We start from the raw sequence: 20791 nt of genomic DNA on the forward strand, positions 1-20791 counted from the left end.
CTTACAGAAACTATGTTGTGTGCAGTAGTATTCCTGATGAACAGCCCTACCCCACACTCTGCCCCTCCCTTTTTAACACCCATCAGGTACACTTTGTAACCTCTTCCTCGGTATCTCCCCTTACCTGAATATCATTTATACCTTGCACATCCAGATGATTCAATGATTCATAAAACTTGTCATCTTCATCTGCACCCTCACATAGTGAATACACCGTGACAATTCTCTTCCTAACATCCACTTTGCTGACTGCCAGTTCTACTTTCTTTCTTCCGTAAGCCCCATTAATATTGATAGCTCCTCATCGAATTCAGTTTCGTTCGCCAAGTTGTTTACAAGGAGTCCGCCGTCTGTCAAATGGGAGTGGGACTCTTTGTTACTCCCATAGGTCCAAGGCTTGCTCAAAACATTCTGAGCGTGCTCCATGAAAATTTTGTGAAGCAAGATGCTACCCTTACTTACACATGATCCAAGTGAGGATCTCTCCTCTACGGATTGGGGACCACTGGCGGATTGTATAGTCCTAGTCATCTGAGCATAAGGAGGGCCATGACTCAGAATATGTCTAAGATGCCCACTTCCATTCTATAGCAACTGGTATCCCGACTCTCAGAACCACTTACTAGGCCACTCAGTTGTTGCCCGTGGTTCACGAACTACGACATGACTACAATAACACATACCATGAACCATTAAATGTAACAAAAACTTTTCAGTCTCTCGGATACACAAGTTAAATATAAATATTAAAGTTAAATGTAAATAAACCGTACTAATTGTGTTACTTAATAGGGGATTTAAAAACAAATTCTTTATTAACTTTGTTTAGTAAGGCTTATTCTTTTCATTTTCAGGTCACGAGGGCAACAGGAAATTAGCTACAACAATTAATTTATATATTCCGCAATTTACAATGCATGACATACTTTATAAATATTTGAAGTATTTTATTGTGCCTTTATTTTGATTATTTATCAAAATTAGAAAACAGTAGATTAAGTAAATTATCTAAAACAACAACAACAATAAATATGGAGGAATTTAAACAATGTTATTGTATCATAAGCATGTCATAATGAAAGGAATATACAAACTTTGTTTAAAGTTAATGCATTAATACTGCTACATACTTGATGACTATTACATATTTTACACTTTAAATGTAACTTAAAATGATTTTCAGTATGTCAAACGCACAAGTTTAAATATTACACTATAATCTACCTGTAAAAAGAAAGAAAAAATCCACATTATTAAGCAGAGAATAAAGATATACATTATTTATTCCTTGTTTAATAATGTGGGTTTCTTTTACAGATACAGTATGGTATAGTGTAATATTTATGTTTAACTTGTTTGTTCGACAGACAGAAAAGCTTTGAAGTTACATTTAACCAAGTCGACACTGGAGAGGATGGGTTCCTTCTTAACAAAATATTTTGCACTTTCATATTACATAAAAATTTGGGTCCTAATTATTATGGTAGTATACCTTGACATCCGGAAGAAATTTAAAGCATAGTGCAGGTCCGGAATTTAATTACAGTATTTTAGCTGGAAAGATATGCTGAAGTAATATTTTATGATGGATAGGATTTGCAATTGAAAGTAATTTTTCTCGCACAACATGTGGGGTTTGAATCTAGTGCTTGTGATATATTACATATTGCTCTCTCTAGTTCTGTTTCTATGAGTTTCGACTTGACAGTTACCACCGGAAGTCGGACATTGGTGCCAAATTGTTATGAGTACAACAACTGATTCTCAACACGAACAGAAATGTTTATACTTGAAAAATAGTCCAGAATCAAATATTCTTTGTAGCAACATGCATAAAACTCACATTAGGTTAACACATTTAGGATAAGGCTATAAGATAAAAACAGATCAATGTTCGAACAGATTAAACGCAAGATACTCATCATCTAGAACAGCTTGTGTTTCTAATAGATTAATTTCCCCTAAGGAAGGAAAAATTCCTACAAAAGGAATACACCACTCATTTCTGAGTCACTATCGGCATTGTCATCGTTTGTTTAAGTTTCATTTTCGCTTGACTGTAACCAGATTATAACGTCTTCAACATAATCGTCTGTGATACTTATTTACCTTTCCCAAACTTCACTTATCTCGGATTGTGTGTCACAACCTGCACTTACACGGCCTACGGCTTCCCACAGAAGTCTTTCAACTTCCGAAACTGCGAAGAGTCGGTTATTCACAGCTACATAATCCTTTACTTGGGCCCAAATCAATTATATGACATTAAAATGGCAGTGGTGCGGCGGAAGGCGACCAGCTTTATGCCCGTGCCTCCTGGCTATTTCATCCACCACGTAAACTGGGCACTAGAGCTTGTTTTGTTTCATGTTATCATGAACGGAAATATTGTGCTCCTTGGACCACTCAATCAACTCATTATTTCTTGCCGCAAGTGTTGGTACTTTGTCAAGAATGACCGAGTGAAGTTTACAAAGGCCATGAAAAGAACTGAGCACAATACAACACAAAGCTGATAGCACGTGGTTACAGATAACAACAGATCGACAACACTGGTAACTGGAACTAGAGTCTAACACGCTCTATTGGAGCGATTGGCTGCCTATGATTGGCTGTTTATTAATTCACTTAGCCTCCGCCAAAAGCCAAAAGGTAGCACTCATATGTCAAGTCGAAACTCATAAGAACTGAACTATGGAGAAGAATCTTATGAACCATTACATTTCCACCTCCCTATTTTGAGGCCTTGGTAACCTCATTTTTGATTGTTGTTAACTATATTTTATATTTTTCAGTAGAGAATGCCGTGTTGTTGCGTGGTAGGGTGCCACAACAATTCGGAAAAAGGTTTTAAATTATACAGGTTACCGCAAGGTGAGGCGAATGAACAGCGGAGACAAATGTGGATCGACAACATAGGCAGAAAAGATCCCCTACCTCGACATGCAGTGGTTTGTCAGGTGAGTTATGAAACGCATTTTGTGAGCACATTTTTGACTTTTCTGACATTCGTAAAAATGATCCGCTAATTAAAAGCCTAGCAACAAAATTTTAAGTTATTGTTTAACTCTTGGCAGCATGTGGGATTTTTCTTTGGATCATCCCATAAATGGTTCATACGCTTATCGAGTTTTCGGCCCGTGTATGAAGTCCTAACATTCTCTCGCGAAGTGTTTGCTTCGGAACATAGGTCACGTATGCATATACTCATCACGTACGATCTGCACGTACTGCTGGAATACCTCGTTATATACCTGTCGGTGGAGCCCAATTCTTTGCCAACACTCGATTTATTTAATGATTCATTTACATGGATTTCGAGGCTTAAAAACTTTCTTACCGAGCTCGATAGCTGCAGTCGCTTAAGTGCAGCCAGTATCCAGTATTCGGGAGATAGTAGGTTCGACCCCCACTGTTGGCAGCCCTGAAAATGGTTTTCCGTGGTTTCCCATTTTCACACCAGGCAAATGCTGGGGCTGTACCTTAATTAAGGCCGCGGCCGCTTTCTTCCCATTCCTAGCCCTTTCCTATCCCATCATCGCCATAAGATCTATCTGTGTCGGTGCGACATAAAGCAACTAGCAAAAAAAAAAAAAAAAAAAAAAAAAAACTTTCTTCAGCTTCTCTTTTTATTTTATCAAGGACTTCATTATCCAAAATTAAGTCAAGGTTCATATTCCTGGTGTTGCCAATGGAAACAGTCAAACCCGAAGCTTCATTTTCATTATTTGCATACGTATGCACTGTCACATCGTGTAGCTTACAGCCCGGATTACAGTGACATAGATATAGTGCAGCCATCTCTGTTCGATTTCTGATTGGCTGTGAGTAGAGTTACACTAGCACTGTATTTGTAAACACGTTGTTTTAATGGTCGTGGTTCGCAAAACTGGTGAAAATGCCGGGTTGTTGTGCTTTTGGCTGTGCCAACAGACCGGAAAAAGGATTCATAATGAAGGTATTTCCCAGGGATATAGTGGGTTCGAATCCCAATGGCTGCCATGGTTAAAAGAGAAGGCTGGACTCTACTGATGCATCGCTTTTATGTGAAGTTAGTCCATGGTACTTAATTTTTTTTTTTATAGGTAATCTAACTACCCACAATATAGTTGGCTGGAATGACCCAATGTAACTAGAATGCTAACACGTAGACAATGCCATTGGCTGGTGCGCGTGATGTCATCCTGAGGATAGTTCTACCGCAAAATTCAATGCCTTATGTTTTGCAGGGTACAGTTCTCTGAATGTTTTTTGAGTTAATCTTGTAGATATTTTAATTATGCTCCACTTAATTATGAAATACACAAATCGTGTATCTTTAGAGGACAACATTTATCATTTAAAATTAATACAAAAACATAGCGCCTCAGAACTGTAGCTGTAACGATACACATATGCTGTTAGCGGTGATTACAATTTATGAATCAATTACTCCAAATAATAAGCATATACATGAGGTAAACGCTGAATTGAACACTTTTTAAAACTTAACATGAGGGACAATTTGTATCCAACTTATTCGGGATGCAGTGGGTTCGAATCCCAATGTCGGCAGTCCTGAAGATGGTATTCCATGGTTTCCCATATTCACGTCAGGCAAGTGCTAGATCTGTTCCTTAATTAAGGCCACGACCACTTCCTGCCCACTCCTAGCCCTTTCCTGTCCCATCATTGCCATAACATCTGTCTGTGTTCGTGTGACTTGAAGCAACTTGTAAAACAAAATAATTGTATCCAACTTCAATTACCACAGCTTAAAAAGAATGAAAACTATGTTACAGAAAATGCAATAAATTAAGAATATCTTGTTATACCTCTAGACTTACATTCTATTGGGGATTAGATATTCACTTCTCTTAAATGATGATGATGATGATGATGATAATGCTACCCAGAGAAGATTCTTCTTCACAGCATTCTTTTGGAAAATGTCTACATACCATTTTTGTTTCAAGTGTCTTAATCCTAAATTATGTTCTTCTCTTATACAGCGAAATTGTTTTGTTGTGAATTTCAGAGAATGATGTAGACCTAAAAATTTCATCATATGTATCATAACACACACGACCATCTGTATTCATTTCATCGAAGTTGATTATTGCTATCTTCTCTAAGTGCTTAAATGTCTCTGCCTTAGCCTTAATGAGATTGAGAACGTCTTTCAAAATTCCAGGTTTATACTTAAGATGCTTGGCCCACTTTCGAATGTTTTAGCAAAACGTTGGAGGATATCTCTGTTTTTTGCAAATAAACGTAGGCTTTAGGAAGCCCCATTTCACTCTGTTGTTCTTGCTCAGAAGGGATCTAATTTGGCCCAGAGAACGACATTGAGACAAGACATACTTCTTGGTTTGGATTGTGTGGAGATCGTTTCTTAAAAGGTATAGCACAATTTGCAACTTACGATGTTTTCAGGGCCATATTATATTTCCTTAATGACAAATTTTTGTCTTCAGTCTCTGTATTTCTGTTTTCAGCAGATTGATTTTTTCTATGGTATTGTCAGCTACCTCAAGAATCGTGCCTTACTCATTGACTGGTGGAGTTTTAGTTTGTTGGTATTCTTCTTCTTCTTTTTTCCTGGCCATACAGTGTATGTACCCATAAAATGGGCACTCTCGAGCACACTCGTGGTCAGCTCGTCTGACTTGGAGAGAGTATGTCCCACGTTCTTACACCAGATCTAATGGCCCTTCACTTTTCCTTAAGGCAGCCTCAGCAGTTTGTTTCCATGTTGCCTTAGGATGCCTTCTTCCTTTCTCCGATGGCAAGAGCTTTCTTTTTGTACTAAATGGTGTTCATTTCTTCTTCTGACATGACCATACAAGCGGAGCTGTTTTTCCTCTATCTTATCGCTGATAAAAGATCCACGCACATGTTCATTGTACACTTTAACTGACTGACAATATTGTTAATTGAATCATTGGGAAAAACTGCTGTATTGCTTACATTTAAATTTGATTATATCAGTAGTGACTTTGAAAACCATTTTAACCCTAAACCAAATCTGGGCTACTTATGTGAAAGCAAAATTGGAAAGATGAAGATGGAACAAAGTCTCACTGCAGAAAATGCACAGTTAATTCGAAGACACTGTGTATGTTTTGTCGTTTCTTTGATCAAGGAACTGCAGAGAAGACTTCCTAAAAGTGTGGAAATATTAAAAACTCTTGCTCGCTAAGTCCTGGTCATACTCTTCAACCATTTAATGAATCTTTGATTCCATTAATGGAGATGTTTAGCATCCCACCAGAAGTAAAGGGGAAAATAGAGCCACAGTGCGGTACATTAAACGTAATTAAATGGCAGAATATCAGTAGTTCTAGAAGTTTTTGGTGTGAAGTCATTAGTTATAGAGATGCATCAAACATAAACCCATTTAAAGAACTAGCAAAGTTTGCATTATCAATGTTATCTTTGCCCTGGTCAAATGCAGAGGTGGAAAAGTTGTTCAGTCAAATGAAGATAGTAAAAACCAAAATTAGAAATAGGATGGGGACTGAGCTATTGCACTCAATCTTGACAGTTAGAGCTGGACTAAGATGGCTTAGTAAATGTTGCCAAGATTTTGAACTGCCCCAGCAAGTGTTTAAACAAATTGGGACAGTACAAGCTTACAAATCAACATCTGTAGCAGCTTCAACATCTACAGCCACTTCAGAAAATGAAGATGGAGATGCAGAAGTATTAATTTTCTAGTTTTAGTAAGTGTTCAGTGATGATTTTTTGCTGTTGTAACAGCTCTGTGGGGCCTTGTGCTACCTAATACAAGTGGGTTTTATGTCAAATTCAGTGAGGTTTTTTAATGTGACTTTATTCATGTTGGTGTTGGCAACTCTGGTGGGCCCACTTGCCCAGGTTGTGCAAAGTTGTCTTCTTGCGACTTATTCCCAATCCATTTGCCTCTAGTATTACTCGCCATCATTCCAAGATTGCTATGACATGACTCACCAACCAAAAGAATATCACCGAGCTCAATAGCTGCAGTCGCTTAAGTGCGGCCAGTATCCAGTATTCGGGAGATAGTAGGTTCGAACCTCACTGTCGGCAGCCCTGAAAATGGTTTTCCGTGGTTTCCCATTTTCACACCAGGCAAATGCTGGGGCTGTACCTTAATTAAGGCCACGGCCGCTTCCCTCCCACTCCTAGCCCTTCCCTGTCCCATCGTCGCCATAAGACCTATCTGTGTCGGTGCGACGTAAAGCAGCTAGCAAAAAAAAAAATATCGTCTGCGTAAAGTATGGTCCACGGCAGATCTGTCATCAGCTGCTCTGTTGTGTAGTTGATGAAAATGTTCAACAATGCCGGAGTGCTGACCCCTGATGTACACAGATATCAACATGGAAACTATCTGTAACACCTCCAGTGTTTTTCACCATAGTAGATGGACATAGGTACATATTGGATCATCTTCTCATACTGTATACCTCAGGCCGGGCTGAGTGGCTCAGACGGTTGAGGCGCTGGCCTTCTGACCCCAACTTGGCAGGTTCAATCCTGGCTCAGTCCGGTGGTATTTGAAGGTGCTGACATACGTCGGCCTCATGTTGGTAGATTTACGGGCACGTAAAAGAACTCCTGCGGGACTAATTTCCTTCACCTCTACGTCTCCGAAAACCGTAAAAGAGTAGTTAGTGGGACATAAAGCAAATAACGTTAATTAATTATTGTATACCTCAGGAAAGTTTTGATGTTGGAGTACTGCCCAGACAATATCTCTAGGTATGCGGTCATAGGCTTTCTCCTGATCGATGAATACCATATGGAGGTCTTTACATAGCTCATGATGTTTCTCAGTCAAGATCTGCAGAGTCTGAATATTGTCACTTGTTGACATATCTGATGTGAAACCACACTGGTTCCGGTGGATGTTAATCAGATCCTTGATGCTGTCTCCTACGATGCGCTCCCAGATTTTGAGTGTGTGTGAAGTGAGCTTGATGCCTCGGTTATTCTCACATTCTCGGACATCACCCTTTTGTTGTAGTTGGGCACAAGTAAGCTTTGACGGAACTGTTCTGGCATTGGAAATCCAGCAAGGATTTTGTTGAACAATTTCTTCAACTACTCATTTACTTCGGCACCTAGGAATATCTGGAATTTCATCAGGGCCAGCCGCTTTGCCATTCTTCATCTTTGACACGGTTACTGCAATATTAGAAGGGGTGACTTCAGGCACAGGCCCCTCAGCTAGACACTGCAAAGCTGCTCTGTACCTTGGAAACTCCTCATTTAATAACCCTTCGAAATACTTCTTCCAGCGATTGTTAATGGCTTTATCATTAGTAATGTTCCCCTATCATCATGGATATATTTGGTGGTGACAGTATTCCTGGATTGTCTTTCGCGCTGAGCTCAGCCTTGTACATCCATTGCACACCCTTTGATGTCTCCCAGTCATCGTAGAGGCATTGTTGCGCTTCATTTTTAGCTATTATTATGACTCTCTTGGCCTGCTTTTTGATGGCATTATATTTTTCCTTTAGCTTGTGTGCATTCTGGTTGTCTTTTTCTTTCCACCATGCTTTGAACGCAGCCTTTTTCCTCTTCATTGCCTCCTGGACATTATAATTCCACCACCAGGTTTCCTTGTCTATTTTTAATCTTCCATTAGAAACTCCAAGGTGATACCTTGCCTTGCTGGTACAGTACTTCTGAAATCTTTTCCACATTTGATCTGGGGTGTCGTCGTTCTCCTGCATGTCCTGGATGATGCAAGCCCCAATATCATCAATGAGTGGTTATGCTGTCTATTTATCTCGCAGCTTAAACCACTTAATCTTTGTAGTTGGCCTGACTCTGTTGTTTAACAGACATATCCAATCAAAAGCCTATGTTGAGAAATTAGAGGCTTTCCTGGGATGAACTTGCAGTCAACAAAACTGTATCAGCAGATCACGATTGAAGAGAATGTGGTCATTTTGCATACATATAACTCTCTCTTCTACTCGGTCTTATACCATTGATGAGATCTTAACACCTTGTATATGATAAGTGCTCTGCCTTCTGAAAGTATGTGTTGACTACAGCTGATGCAGAGGCAAACTGAAGAATCTCTTCACCCTGGTCATTCCTCATTCCATAACCAAAGCCTCCACAACATTCGGGATAATCCTCACCAGTACATCCAACATGACCATTGAGGTCACCCAACGCAATCTTGTTCTCTTCATGTGGCACCTGCTGCAGTAGATTATCGTAGACCTCCCAGAATTTTTGTTTTGTGATTCCATCACAGCCAGCTTGAGGCATGTATGCAGAGATCACATTCAGGCAGACTGTATCATAGATGGTCACTGATCCGTGTGACTGAAATCAGCCTTCAGATAAGATGGTTGGCGAGGATGATTCCTACACAATTTCCTACATTGGTGTCACCATTGTAGAAGAGCTTATAGCAATGGCCGATGTTTCTGGCTTTTCCTCCACTCCACTTTGTCTTCTGCACAACTGCCATGTCCAGTCAGCACCTTTTTAGAATATCTGCTAGTTCAGAGGTTTTTCCAGTGACCGTGCCAACATTCCACGTGCCGATTCTCAACTTTAGCAACATATTTCCCGCTTTCTGCCCCAGGGCTGGTATCCTAGCTTTTGCCTAAGTTTTGCGAGGGGGCAACCTATAGTCGACCTTGCTTTTGCGGGGAGGCAATCTATCGATCATCTTTCTACAAATACGTCATACTCTCATGGTCAGCATGGTTTGGCAAAATTTTTTCAGCCGGTTCCAACCTGATGCCAAGCCATGTTAGTCTTGCTGACTGAGACCTGGGCGCTGCTATTGATTCTACTGTCCAGTTCATCCGCCTCCAGTCCTACTGCTTATACTGGCGGTCAACAGTCCCATGGGCCTCTACTTTGATCCATTCAAAGAAGCTTCATAAGACATGATGAGATGGCTACCTGTGTTCCTCCCCTGAAGGTGCCATCACCCCAACTAAAGGGAGTCGTCCATTTGATACCACTGGTACCTGTAGGAAGGCAGGTTATTTACCGCTGCCCAGCACTCGGCCTTGTTTCACTGGCTATATGGTCTACATAATTACCATAGCGGAATGTCCTGGCCAGACGTTGTGTCCTAGCCAGTTTCTTGGGAGACAAATCTGGTATTGTAGACAAGGCTCTTTTTAGGATGGTACTGTTCTGACATCTCTGACCACAGTTGGACATTGCCTATAAAAAGGAATAATTCATTTTTAGAACCTAATTTAGTAATTTATGCGTACAAGTAGAAAATTATACTCGCCTTTGCATTTTGAGAGAAAAGGAAATATAGGAACAGGAATAACCTATTGAAAATAATATAAGATTGTTTTCTCCATTCCGAATATCAATCTAGTAATTATTTTAATACCAATAATGGCACAAGTATTGTCGGCTGATTGTTGTCATTTCTTGAACTTGTAGCATAAGTGTCATTTCCATGCCAGTATTTTTTTTTTTGGACCGTTCATATTCATGAGGGAGGAAAAGTGTAAAGCAAATTCTAGTAGTGTTAGAGTTGATTTTATCAGCTCTTTGACAACATAACAGCCATTTAGCTCATAAATAATCATTTTTTGGAAAGCTGTGATAGATTATGTTCTCAGTTTTATAGTCCATACTTTTATACTGCAACAGCAGAATTGTTCCTGCTTTTACTCATTTTCCTACCTGCTTGTATTGAATAACAGTACATATTCTAAACTTCACTTGCATATTGTACCAGTTCACTTAATAAACATGCAATAAACCCTTAAACAGCTGACCAGAGAACGTTTATTAAGGCTACCTCTTGGAACACGCTGAAGAAGTGTCCTCACAGTGACGTCACAAGGTTATGAGAGCAGTTAGCACGGGAAAGCAAATGTGGCACCCCCTAGAAATGACTGGCATGATATTTTATATCACTAGGCATGCTTTGAGCCGGATATGTGGAAGGAAGTAAGAGAGGATGGGAAAAGAATTCTGAAATGTAATGTCATTCCCACAATTTTCTCCTACTGAGAGCCTCATTCAGAAACCATGCAGTCCAAAAAATAAGAAATATTCAGCAAGAGAGGAGAATACATGTTCTAATCTACCAGACATTGTAGTGACAGGTACGGAAGAGAATTTTGTAATTATTAACTTAACAATTGCTTCACCGAACGAGCCTGCAAGAGCAAGTGACAGCCTGCCTCATTCAAATATAGACATAGTAAAATCTTTGAATGATAAGCTGTAGTACGAAAACCATTTCAAAAAGCTCGAGAATCAAAATCACAGACTGAAACACACACATTTTAAATTTAAACTATTATCGGGCAAAACAAAACAAATGATATGCACAGCATAAAGAAAAACCTGAGAAAAGTGTTCACTAGTGATCAGATTTCTTTATCAGATGGGGAGAAGATATTTTGGTTAAATGTGACAAGAAAACTCTCTCAAATTAAAATTTTCTTGTGGAAATACAAGCTATGAAGAGCTCTTAGAACAAAAGTATTCTTTTTCTTCCATAAGAACCCTTTGTAGGAAAGTTCAGAATATTCTTTTTCGGCCTGGTATTTCAGAGGGTGTTATTAAGTTCCTCAGAATAAATGCTGAACTCTTCAGCAGTGAAGAAAAACACTGTTTGTTTTCTATTAATGGATGAAATGTCCTTTACACCAGGGAATGAATATGACAATCCATGCAATACATTCACTTATCTTGTTATTATGGGCAAGCTACACATGTTCTAGTATTTATGTTGGCTAGATTATCAAGTTGATGGAAACAAACAATTGCATACTTATTCACTGGAGACCGTATAAATGCTGTATATGGAAATATTATGTTAAACATAATAATGCTAACTCAAGAAATAGGTCTTAATATTTTGGCACTTGTGTCAGATATGTGTGCACCAAATCAAGGATTTTGGAGGAGTGTCTTTGTAACTGCAGGACGTCACAGGTGGTAGTTCATTATTTCTTGCATCTTTGTGACGAAAACAAGAAAATCTGTCATACCAGATCCAGTTCACCTTTTCAAGAATATTGAAGCCATGTTCAGTAAAAACAAATTGATCAATATCCCACAATCAATTGCTGTTCCAATTGAGGTATCCCATGTAAAGGGACTGTTTGCATACCAGCAGAAATTCCATTTCAAGTTAGCACCGAAATAGTGTTGGCTACTGAATATATGATTCAAAGTAGTGTATCAGTTGATTCAACTGTCCTAGTGAATCAAATTGCAGCAACATTCAGCTGACTCACAGAAGACAGTGCTGAGTGGCGCACTCGCAGATCAATGAGACACAACACATATATGGTTCATTTTCAGAACACTGGACATTGGTGGATAGCCGAACTTGCGCTGCGGGAGGGACATACAGAGCTATAGCTCACTAAAAGAATTGCACACTATAGTGGACTCCCCCTCTCAGCTCATTTGAAAATAATACCCTCTTGCATTCACTGTCCTCTTCTTACAGGGAGGTTTAAATAATAGCAGTGGTGCCAACTATTACGGATTATCCGTAATTATTACGGATTTCATCTCACCATTACGGCATTACGGTCAAAGTTAAAAATATTACAAAACAGCGACAATATCACACACAAATAATTTTCTACGGCAGAAAAAAGGAAAGGAGGAAAAATGAATCCTTTCGAGCATTACTGCTCAAACCTCCTCATTTCAACGCTTGTGAGTTGGCAACGATACTTCGATCGCCACTTCCCTTTGCTACCTGTGAGCGTTCATTGTCATTGATGGAGCTTCACTCTGCTCTTCTCTACTTAAAAAATCTTAAGTAATGTTGTATTTGCAGTATTAAGTGTACTTTACAGTACCACAGAAAGAGTTTTCACTGTTGCTAGGAAAAATCAGAGGGAATTCAAGTCTACTTTAAGCACACTGCACTGGAATTGCTTATGGTTCAGAAGGCGAAAATGCCATCAGAGGGGGATGGATGATTCAAGAAAGGCCACTCGGAAAAGCTGCTGTTGGGTGCAAAACAAGCTACAAAGAACATTTTGTGACAGAACTAACTGTCAATGTGCAATATTTATGGTGTAATATGAAATACTTTAGAATAGATTGCTCTTGGAAAGGGTAAAGGTTGTGCCATTATCGAGAAGGTAGGAGAATACTTTGGATTTGACTCAAAAAATTTCTGAGTGGTGGCGGGGGGATATTACTGATAGCCCTCTTCAAAGGTTGGCACTTCTGTAATAACGGGATATATTTGCAGTGTTAAAAAGATAGTCAGAACATAGTTCCAAAGTAGCTAGTAAGTGGGTAGGCTATTAAGTTATTTTATTTATTAGTTTAATAAATCTTAGTATTATAACTTAATTGACATCCAACAATTAATTCAACTCAGCTCTCTGGCCTACCCTAAGACTGTAAGTCGTACTTATGACCACACAAAATTATCTGTTTTATATTGGGAAGAACCGCTCAATATTTTCTCAGTTCATATACCGCATCATTACACAAGGCTTCAGTCATCGAATCATGAGTTCTCCAATATAGTCGGTCCATTATTGGACATATATAAATTTACTCATTCGGGACAAATATTTCAGGTTCTCTATGGGAATCATCAGAGTTCTCCAATGTTGGTGGACAGTGAGTGAGCCGACTGATACAATAACTTAACTAAAAAGATGTTGCATCAGAAAACCGTGAATACAGTGAAATTTCCAAGTTCTTTGAAATTGTTTAAGAAAAGACTAGGCAAACAGTTGATGGGGAATCTGCCACCTAGGCAACAGTGCTAAATGCAGATCATTAATGATTGTGTGTACAAATAATTTTTCATTGAATTCTGTATACTTATTTAATGGAGTTGTCACTGTGGGGGGGAGGTTTTGTAACGTCATAACTTGATGTGAAAAGTTGGCTGTAGGAGAAACTTGGATCTGAAAGCTAGATGACGCATAGGAAAGCAGTTCATAGAATGAAAACCAGATGGCAGCAGCGAGCATTGAATGCTGTTGCTGCTCTCTATCAGTACTGTACCAGGAAGGCCTAGGTCCTGGTCCATGTTAATTGAAAGAAATGTTATTTCCAGCATTAAAGATCCGACCGACGTACGAACATCCATGTAAAGAATGTTCCAGTATGTGCCAGACCCTACGAGTGCGCTGGGTGGAGTCAAGTGACGTCACCTGTCGCTTGAAGCTCACCTCCCCTAGAGATATTTCTCGAAAGAAATTTTCTTTTAACAGCTTTTTAACGCCTTAACCAATTTCAACGGGACAAACGCTGAATTATAGCAAACATCATAAAAGTTAATCCCTGTAAATTTCAAATTAATTCATCAAACGGTTGTTGAGTTATAATAATTTAAAGTCTCAACGAAATTACGTAATCATGGTCACAAGGCCGAGAGAGCCGCCACCCCTCCCTGCGCTGGTATCTATATATGTCAAGGCCAGACAGCCCGCAAACTAGTACAAGGACAAGCAAACAGCTGTGTGAGTGAGATAGCGAAGAGACCGGCCCGCGTACAGTATGTTCGCGCAGTCACGGTAGAAGTACTTTCCGTCGTATCTCCGGAACGCGAAATTCTATCACCGATAGAATTATTAAAGGACGTCGCACTGCAGTTAGTATACCGCGTTGCGATTACAATATAATCCTAAAGACATTTAAGACTGTCGTAATCTATAATCTTCATTTCCGTATTGACAATTGCACAATTAAAAATAGGAGAGGATTTCCACCAATCAATACTTATTTATTGTACACATTAAACTACAGGACCGGTTTCGACCTCATATTCAAGGTCATCTTCAGCTGAACCATATATACATATTAATATAATGAAGCTTTGATTAAGATTGTGGTGTTGAAGGAATGCCATATGATGATGATGTACATTTAGTTACATACAAATGGGGCACGTCTTAGCGTTAGCTGGCGTATATGTCATTCTGTGCAATATTGCAACTGTATGTCTAAAATGTTGAAGGTCTTAAAACTAGTGTATAAAACACGTCTTTTCCTAAACTAACTTATATATATGTGCAAGATAAAAACAATACATAAAAACACTTCATGTACATGAACATTCGTTCTTGCTTGGTGGTCAATACATCGACTAACTTCCGTATTTAAGTCTTATTCACAGTTGTACACTTCAGCTGCTATTCATAGAGTTTGTAAAATTGCATGGATAAAAGTTTTGTCTTCCTGTGCGTATGTGAGATAAAACACTTTCAATTTAAAAAGGGTGCCAAATGTATGGATGAAATTCAAGTAAAATATGTTCAGCTCTGCTGTGTGTGTTGCCCTTTTATAAGAACCAGTTCATGTTTACTTATTGGCGTCCGTAAATCTGGGTGACATTGGTTTCAAAGTAGTGGCTCCTTTCCCATTTGTAGCTGTGCAATGATGTTATGTTTATCTGTGGAAGATAAGATTGAGTTATAAATGATATTGTGCGGAGGAATGTCTAAGGGTTATGTGTGTGAATTGGAATATGTACTTACTGTTGTTGGTGTAGCTGAGTTGTGTTTGACATGCGAGCTTGTAATGTACTACTTCGTGTTCTTCTTGGGCTTATGCTAGCTGCTGTGAGGGGAAGGAAAGGAGGGGTAGGGAGAGTTGTTGTTGTAGGGGTAGGGATGGAGCTGGGTGTGTTGTTTGGTGTTTTTCTGTTGCTTGTTGCATTGTGTTTATCGATTAACTTAAGGTAAGGGTTTTTTAAGGCGGGGATAACTGTATTGAAGATGATGTTAGTTTTTTCTGTGATTTCATTTATGTTGTAATTTGGATTGGTGTACTGATCCAAAGTGATGTAGAATTCTTCTGTTATGTTGAGCAGGGGGCCTTTGGGGTTTATGTTTAGGATTTGCATATCGTTATCGATGTTTGTGAAACTGTGTTTATAGTCTGCGACATGTTGTCCTATTGAGGAAAAATGATTGTGTTTCACTGCATTTATGTGTTCGTTATATCGGGTTAGGAAGTTTCTACCGGTACGTCCGATATAGCTGGTCTCGCAGTTATTACATTTGATGCGGTATACCCCTGAGTGGTTGTATTTGTTGTTGCTGTTGATTGTCCTGATATTGTGTATGATGTTGGTACTATTGTGTGTAGTTCTGAATGCTATTCTTAGGTTATGTTTTTTAAAAATGTTAGTTATGGGGTATATGTGTACATTGTTGAAAGTGAATAGTGCATAGTCTTTCTTGGGTTCGTTTACTTTTGTTAGTTTGGTTTTGGGTTGGGATTTTATTTTGTGAATGATTTTGTTAACCATGTCTTTCTTGAATCCATTGTTTTTAGCTATGTCATGAATTAATTGTAATTCTTTGTTTAGATCTTCTTTTGTTAACGGTATATTGAATGCTCTGTGTATCATGCTATAGTAGGCTGCTCTTTTGTGTATGTTGGGGTGAACGGAATCCATTTTAATTGTATTTGAGGTATGCGTGGGTTTTCTGTATATTCTGTAAGAAAGGTGGTCATCATGTCTAGTAGTCGTTATGTCCAGGTAGTTCAGTTTGTGATTGTTTTCGGATTCCATGGTAAATTTTATATGGGTATCTATTGCATTAAGTTTATCTAATATATCAGTTTCATTTGTGGACCTATTGTCGAGGATAATAAAGATATCATCAACAAATCTACACCAAAAAAATATATGGTCTATTTTGTTGATGAATGTGTGCTCTAAATAGTCTATGTAAATTTCGGCAATTATACCAGAAGCGGGAGATCCCATTGGTAAACCCTGTTGCTGATAGATAGTATCATGGAATTTAAAGTAGTTGTTACTAATGGCAAAATTAAGTAGTTTAATGAACTCTTCTATTTCCAAAGTGCTTAGATTGCTATGACTTTTTAGGTTAGATTCAATGATTTCTATTGTTCGTTTTGTGGGAATATTTGGGTACATGTTTATTATGTCAAATGATGCGAGTTTGTGATATGGTTCAATCTTTAATCCTTTTGTCCTATTACAAAATTCTATTGAGTTCCGTACTGTTTTATTAGCTAAGAATACGTAGTGCTTTTTGAGAAATCGTTGAATAAATTGCGAAAGTTTATAGGTTGGGCTTGCTCTGTAGTTAATAATGGGTCTCATTGGGATATGTTCTTTGTGTATTTTGGGATAAGCTTTAGCAGTAGGTATTTGAGGATTCATTGCTATAAGTTTAGAGGATTCTACTTCTGTTAAAAGAAAGTGTGTATTTTTTAATAGGGTTTTGAGGTTCCTTTGTATGTTATTGGTCGGGTCTTTACGTTTGATGAGGAAAGTGTTATCTTGAAAACATTCTTTGGTTTTCAATATGTATTGGTCTTTGTCGATAATAACTGTGGTATTGCCCTTATCGGCTTTCGTTATTAGTAGATTATTCTGTTTTATCTTGTCTTTGAGTTTGTTTATGTGTACTTTGTTGGTTGATTTATTATTTTGGGAGTTACTGTGAATTTTGTCAATATATTGTGGGAGCCTTTTTTTAATATCATATCTGACTTCGTCTCGTAGCTCATGTGGGATTTTCTGTATGGCGTTATGATATGATATTAAAAAAAGGCTCCCACAATATATTGACAAAATTCACAGTAACTCCCAAAATAATAAATCAACCAACAAAGTACACATAAACAAACTCAAAGACAAGATAAAACAGAATAATCTACTAATAACGAAAGCCGATAAGGGCAATACCACAGTTATTATCGACAAAGACCAATACATATTGAAAACCAAAGAATGTTTTCAAGATAACACTTTCCTCATCAAACGTAAAGACCCGACCAATAACATACAAAGGAACCTCAAAACCCTATTAAAAAATACACACTTTCTTTTAACAGAAGTAGAATCCTCTAAACTTATAGCAATGAATCCTCAAATACCTACTGCTAAAGCTTATCCCAAAATACACAAAGAACATATCCCAATGAGACCCATTATTAACTACAGAGCAAGCCCAACCTATAAACTTTCGCAATTTATTCAACGATTTCTCAAAAAGCACTACGTATTCTTAGCTAATAAAACAGTACGGAACTCAATAGAATTTTGTAATAGGACAAAAGGATTAAAGATTGAACCATATCACAAACTCGCATCATTTGACATAATAAACATGTACCCAAATATTCCCACAAAACGAACAATAGAAATCATTGAATCTAACCTAAAAAGTCATAGCAATCTAAGCACTTTGGAAATAGAAGAGTTCATTAAACTACTTAATTTTGCCATTAGTAACAACTACTTTAAATTCCATGATACTATCTATCAGCAACAGGGTTTACCAATGGGATCTCCCGCTTCTGGTATAATTGCCGAAATTTACATAGACTATTTAGAGCACACATTCATCAACAAAATAGACCATATATTTTTTTGGTGTAGATTTGTTGATGATATCTTTATTATCCTCGACAATAGGTCCACAAATGAAACTGATATATTAGATAAACTTAATGCAATAGATACCCATATAAAATTTACCATGGAATCCGAAAACAATCACAAACTGAACTACCTGGACATAACGACTACTAGACATGATGACCACCTTTCTTACAGAATATACAGAAAACCCACGCATACCTCAAATACAATTAAAATGGATTCCGTTCACCCCAACATACACAAAAGAGCAGCCTACTATAGCATGATACACAGAGCATTCAATATACCGTTAACAAAAGAAGATCTAAACAAAGAATTACAATTAATTCATGACATAGCTAAAAACAATGGATTCAAGAAAGACATGGTTAACAAAATCATTCACAAAATAAAATCCCAACCCAAAACCAAACTAACAAAAGTAAACGAACCCAAGAAAGACTATGCACTATTCACTTTCAACAATGTACACATATACCCCATAACTAACATTTTTAAAAAACATAACCTAAGAATAGCATTCAGAACTACACACAATAGTACCAACATCATACACAATATCAGGACAATCAACAGCAACAACAAATATAACCACTCAGGGGTATACCGCATCAAATGTAATAACTGCGAGACCAGCTATATCGGACGTACCGGTAGAAACTTCCTAACCCGATATAACGAACACATAAATGCAGTGAAACACAATCATTTTTCCTCAATAGGACAACATGTCGCAGACTATAAACACAGTTTCACAAACATCGATAACGATATGCAAATCCTAAACATAAACCCCAAAGGCCCCCTGCTCAACATAACAGAAGAATTCTACATCACTTTGGATCAGTACACCAATCCAAATTACAACATAAATGAAATCACAGAAAAAACTAACATCATCTTCAATACAGTTATCCCCGCCTTAAAAAACCCTTACCTTAAGTTAATCGATAAACACAATGCAACAAGCAACAGAAAAACACCAAACAACACACCCAGCTCCATCCCTACCCCTACAACAACAACTCTCCCTACCCCTCCTTTCCTTCCCCTCACAGCAGCTAGCATAAGCCCAAGAAGAACACGAAGTAGTACATTACAAGCTCGCATGTCAAACACAACTCAGCTACACCAACAACAGTAAGTACATATTCCAATTCACACACATAACCCTTAGACATTCCTCCGCACAATATCATTTATAACTCAATCTTATCTTCCACAGATAAACATAACATCATTGCACAGCTACAAATGGGAAAGGAGCCACTACTTTGAAACCAATGTCACCCAGATTTACGGACGCCAATAAGTAAACATGAACTGGTTCTTATAAAAGGGCAACACACACAGCAGAGCTGAACATATTTTACTTGAATTTCATCCATACATTTGGCACCCTTTTTAAATTGAAAGTGTTTTATCTCACATACGCACAGGAAGACAAAACTTTTATCCATGCAATTTTACAAACTCTATGAATAGCAGCTGAAGTGTACAACTGTGAATAAGACTTAAATACGGAAGTTAGTCGATGTATTGACCACCAAGCAAGAACGAATGTTCATGTACATGAAGTGTTTTTATGTATTGTTTTTATCTTGCACATATATATAAGTTAGTTTAGGAAAAGACGTGTTTTATACACTAGTTTTAAGACCTTCAACATTTTAGACATACAGTTGCAATATTGCACAGAATGACATATACGCCAGCTCACGCTAAGACGTGCCCCATTTGTATGTAACTAAATGTACATCATCATCATATGGCATTCCTTCAACACCACAATCTTAATCAAAGCTTCATTATATTAATATGTATATATGGTTCAGCTGAAGATGACCTTGAATATGAGGTCGAAACCGGTCCTGTAGTTTAATGTGTACAATAAATAAGTATTGATTGGTGGAAATCCTCTCCTATTTTTAATTATTTAAGACTGTAACGCGAGTGAACTTATTGGAGTACAAATATTAACTATTTCATTACGTGTGGACTTAGGTAACTTCAAGTAACTTTGAACTTTTACTGAGCCTAATACTTAGAATTACCAGAACTCATATTCACGTCACACCAACATAAGACTCACAGTAGTAATTTGAGTGAAAAAGTGAGAACTTTTCTGTGTTAATATAACATTATAGTAACAGGATTAGCAGAAAATAATCCCTAGCAACTTCAGACTGTGTTCAAAGACTGTGCTTATCGACTTACTTTCTTTTTTTTTTATGTGAACTGTGTGATTATGAACGTTTCAATAACGACTGTAAATAGCATTTCGTACAGAAAGGACTGTGATTCTTCATACGCCATTTTCGTGTGCGAAAATCACCCGAACAAGCTACAACTCAACGTGATCCAGTTCCAGCCGTCATCACCTCATTGGGAACGTCAACATCGCCAATCCTGATTCTACATGGAACATTCCAGACGTCCATCTTTTGACAT

General features: G+C 38.0%; 1 protein-coding gene across 6 annotated transcripts in view; it reads left to right on the forward strand.

Moving 5' to 3' along the window:
* The window catches only part of LOC136883556 (uncharacterized), a 135836-nt gene that overhangs the window by 38991 nt on the left and 76054 nt on the right, over positions 1 to 20791 (forward strand). For 2 of the 6 annotated variants that reach the window (XM_067155932.2, XM_067155933.2), the window contains exon 2: positions 2799 to 2960. The exons of 2 other annotated variants lie outside the window; for them this stretch is intronic. In XM_067155932.2, coding sequence (XP_067012033.2) covers positions 2799 to 2960 — 162 coding nt within the window. Of the gene's footprint in view, positions 1 to 2795; positions 2961 to 20791 lie in introns of all 6 variants that reach the window. 2 more of the 6 variants (XM_067155934.2, XM_067155935.2) reach the window with 1 other exon arrangement.

The sequence above is a fragment of the Anabrus simplex genome, chromosome 11 (genome assembly GCF_040414725.1).
Source record: "Anabrus simplex isolate iqAnaSimp1 chromosome 11, ASM4041472v1, whole genome shotgun sequence".
In the NCBI taxonomy this organism is placed as follows: domain Eukaryota; kingdom Metazoa; phylum Arthropoda; class Insecta; order Orthoptera; family Tettigoniidae; genus Anabrus; species Anabrus simplex.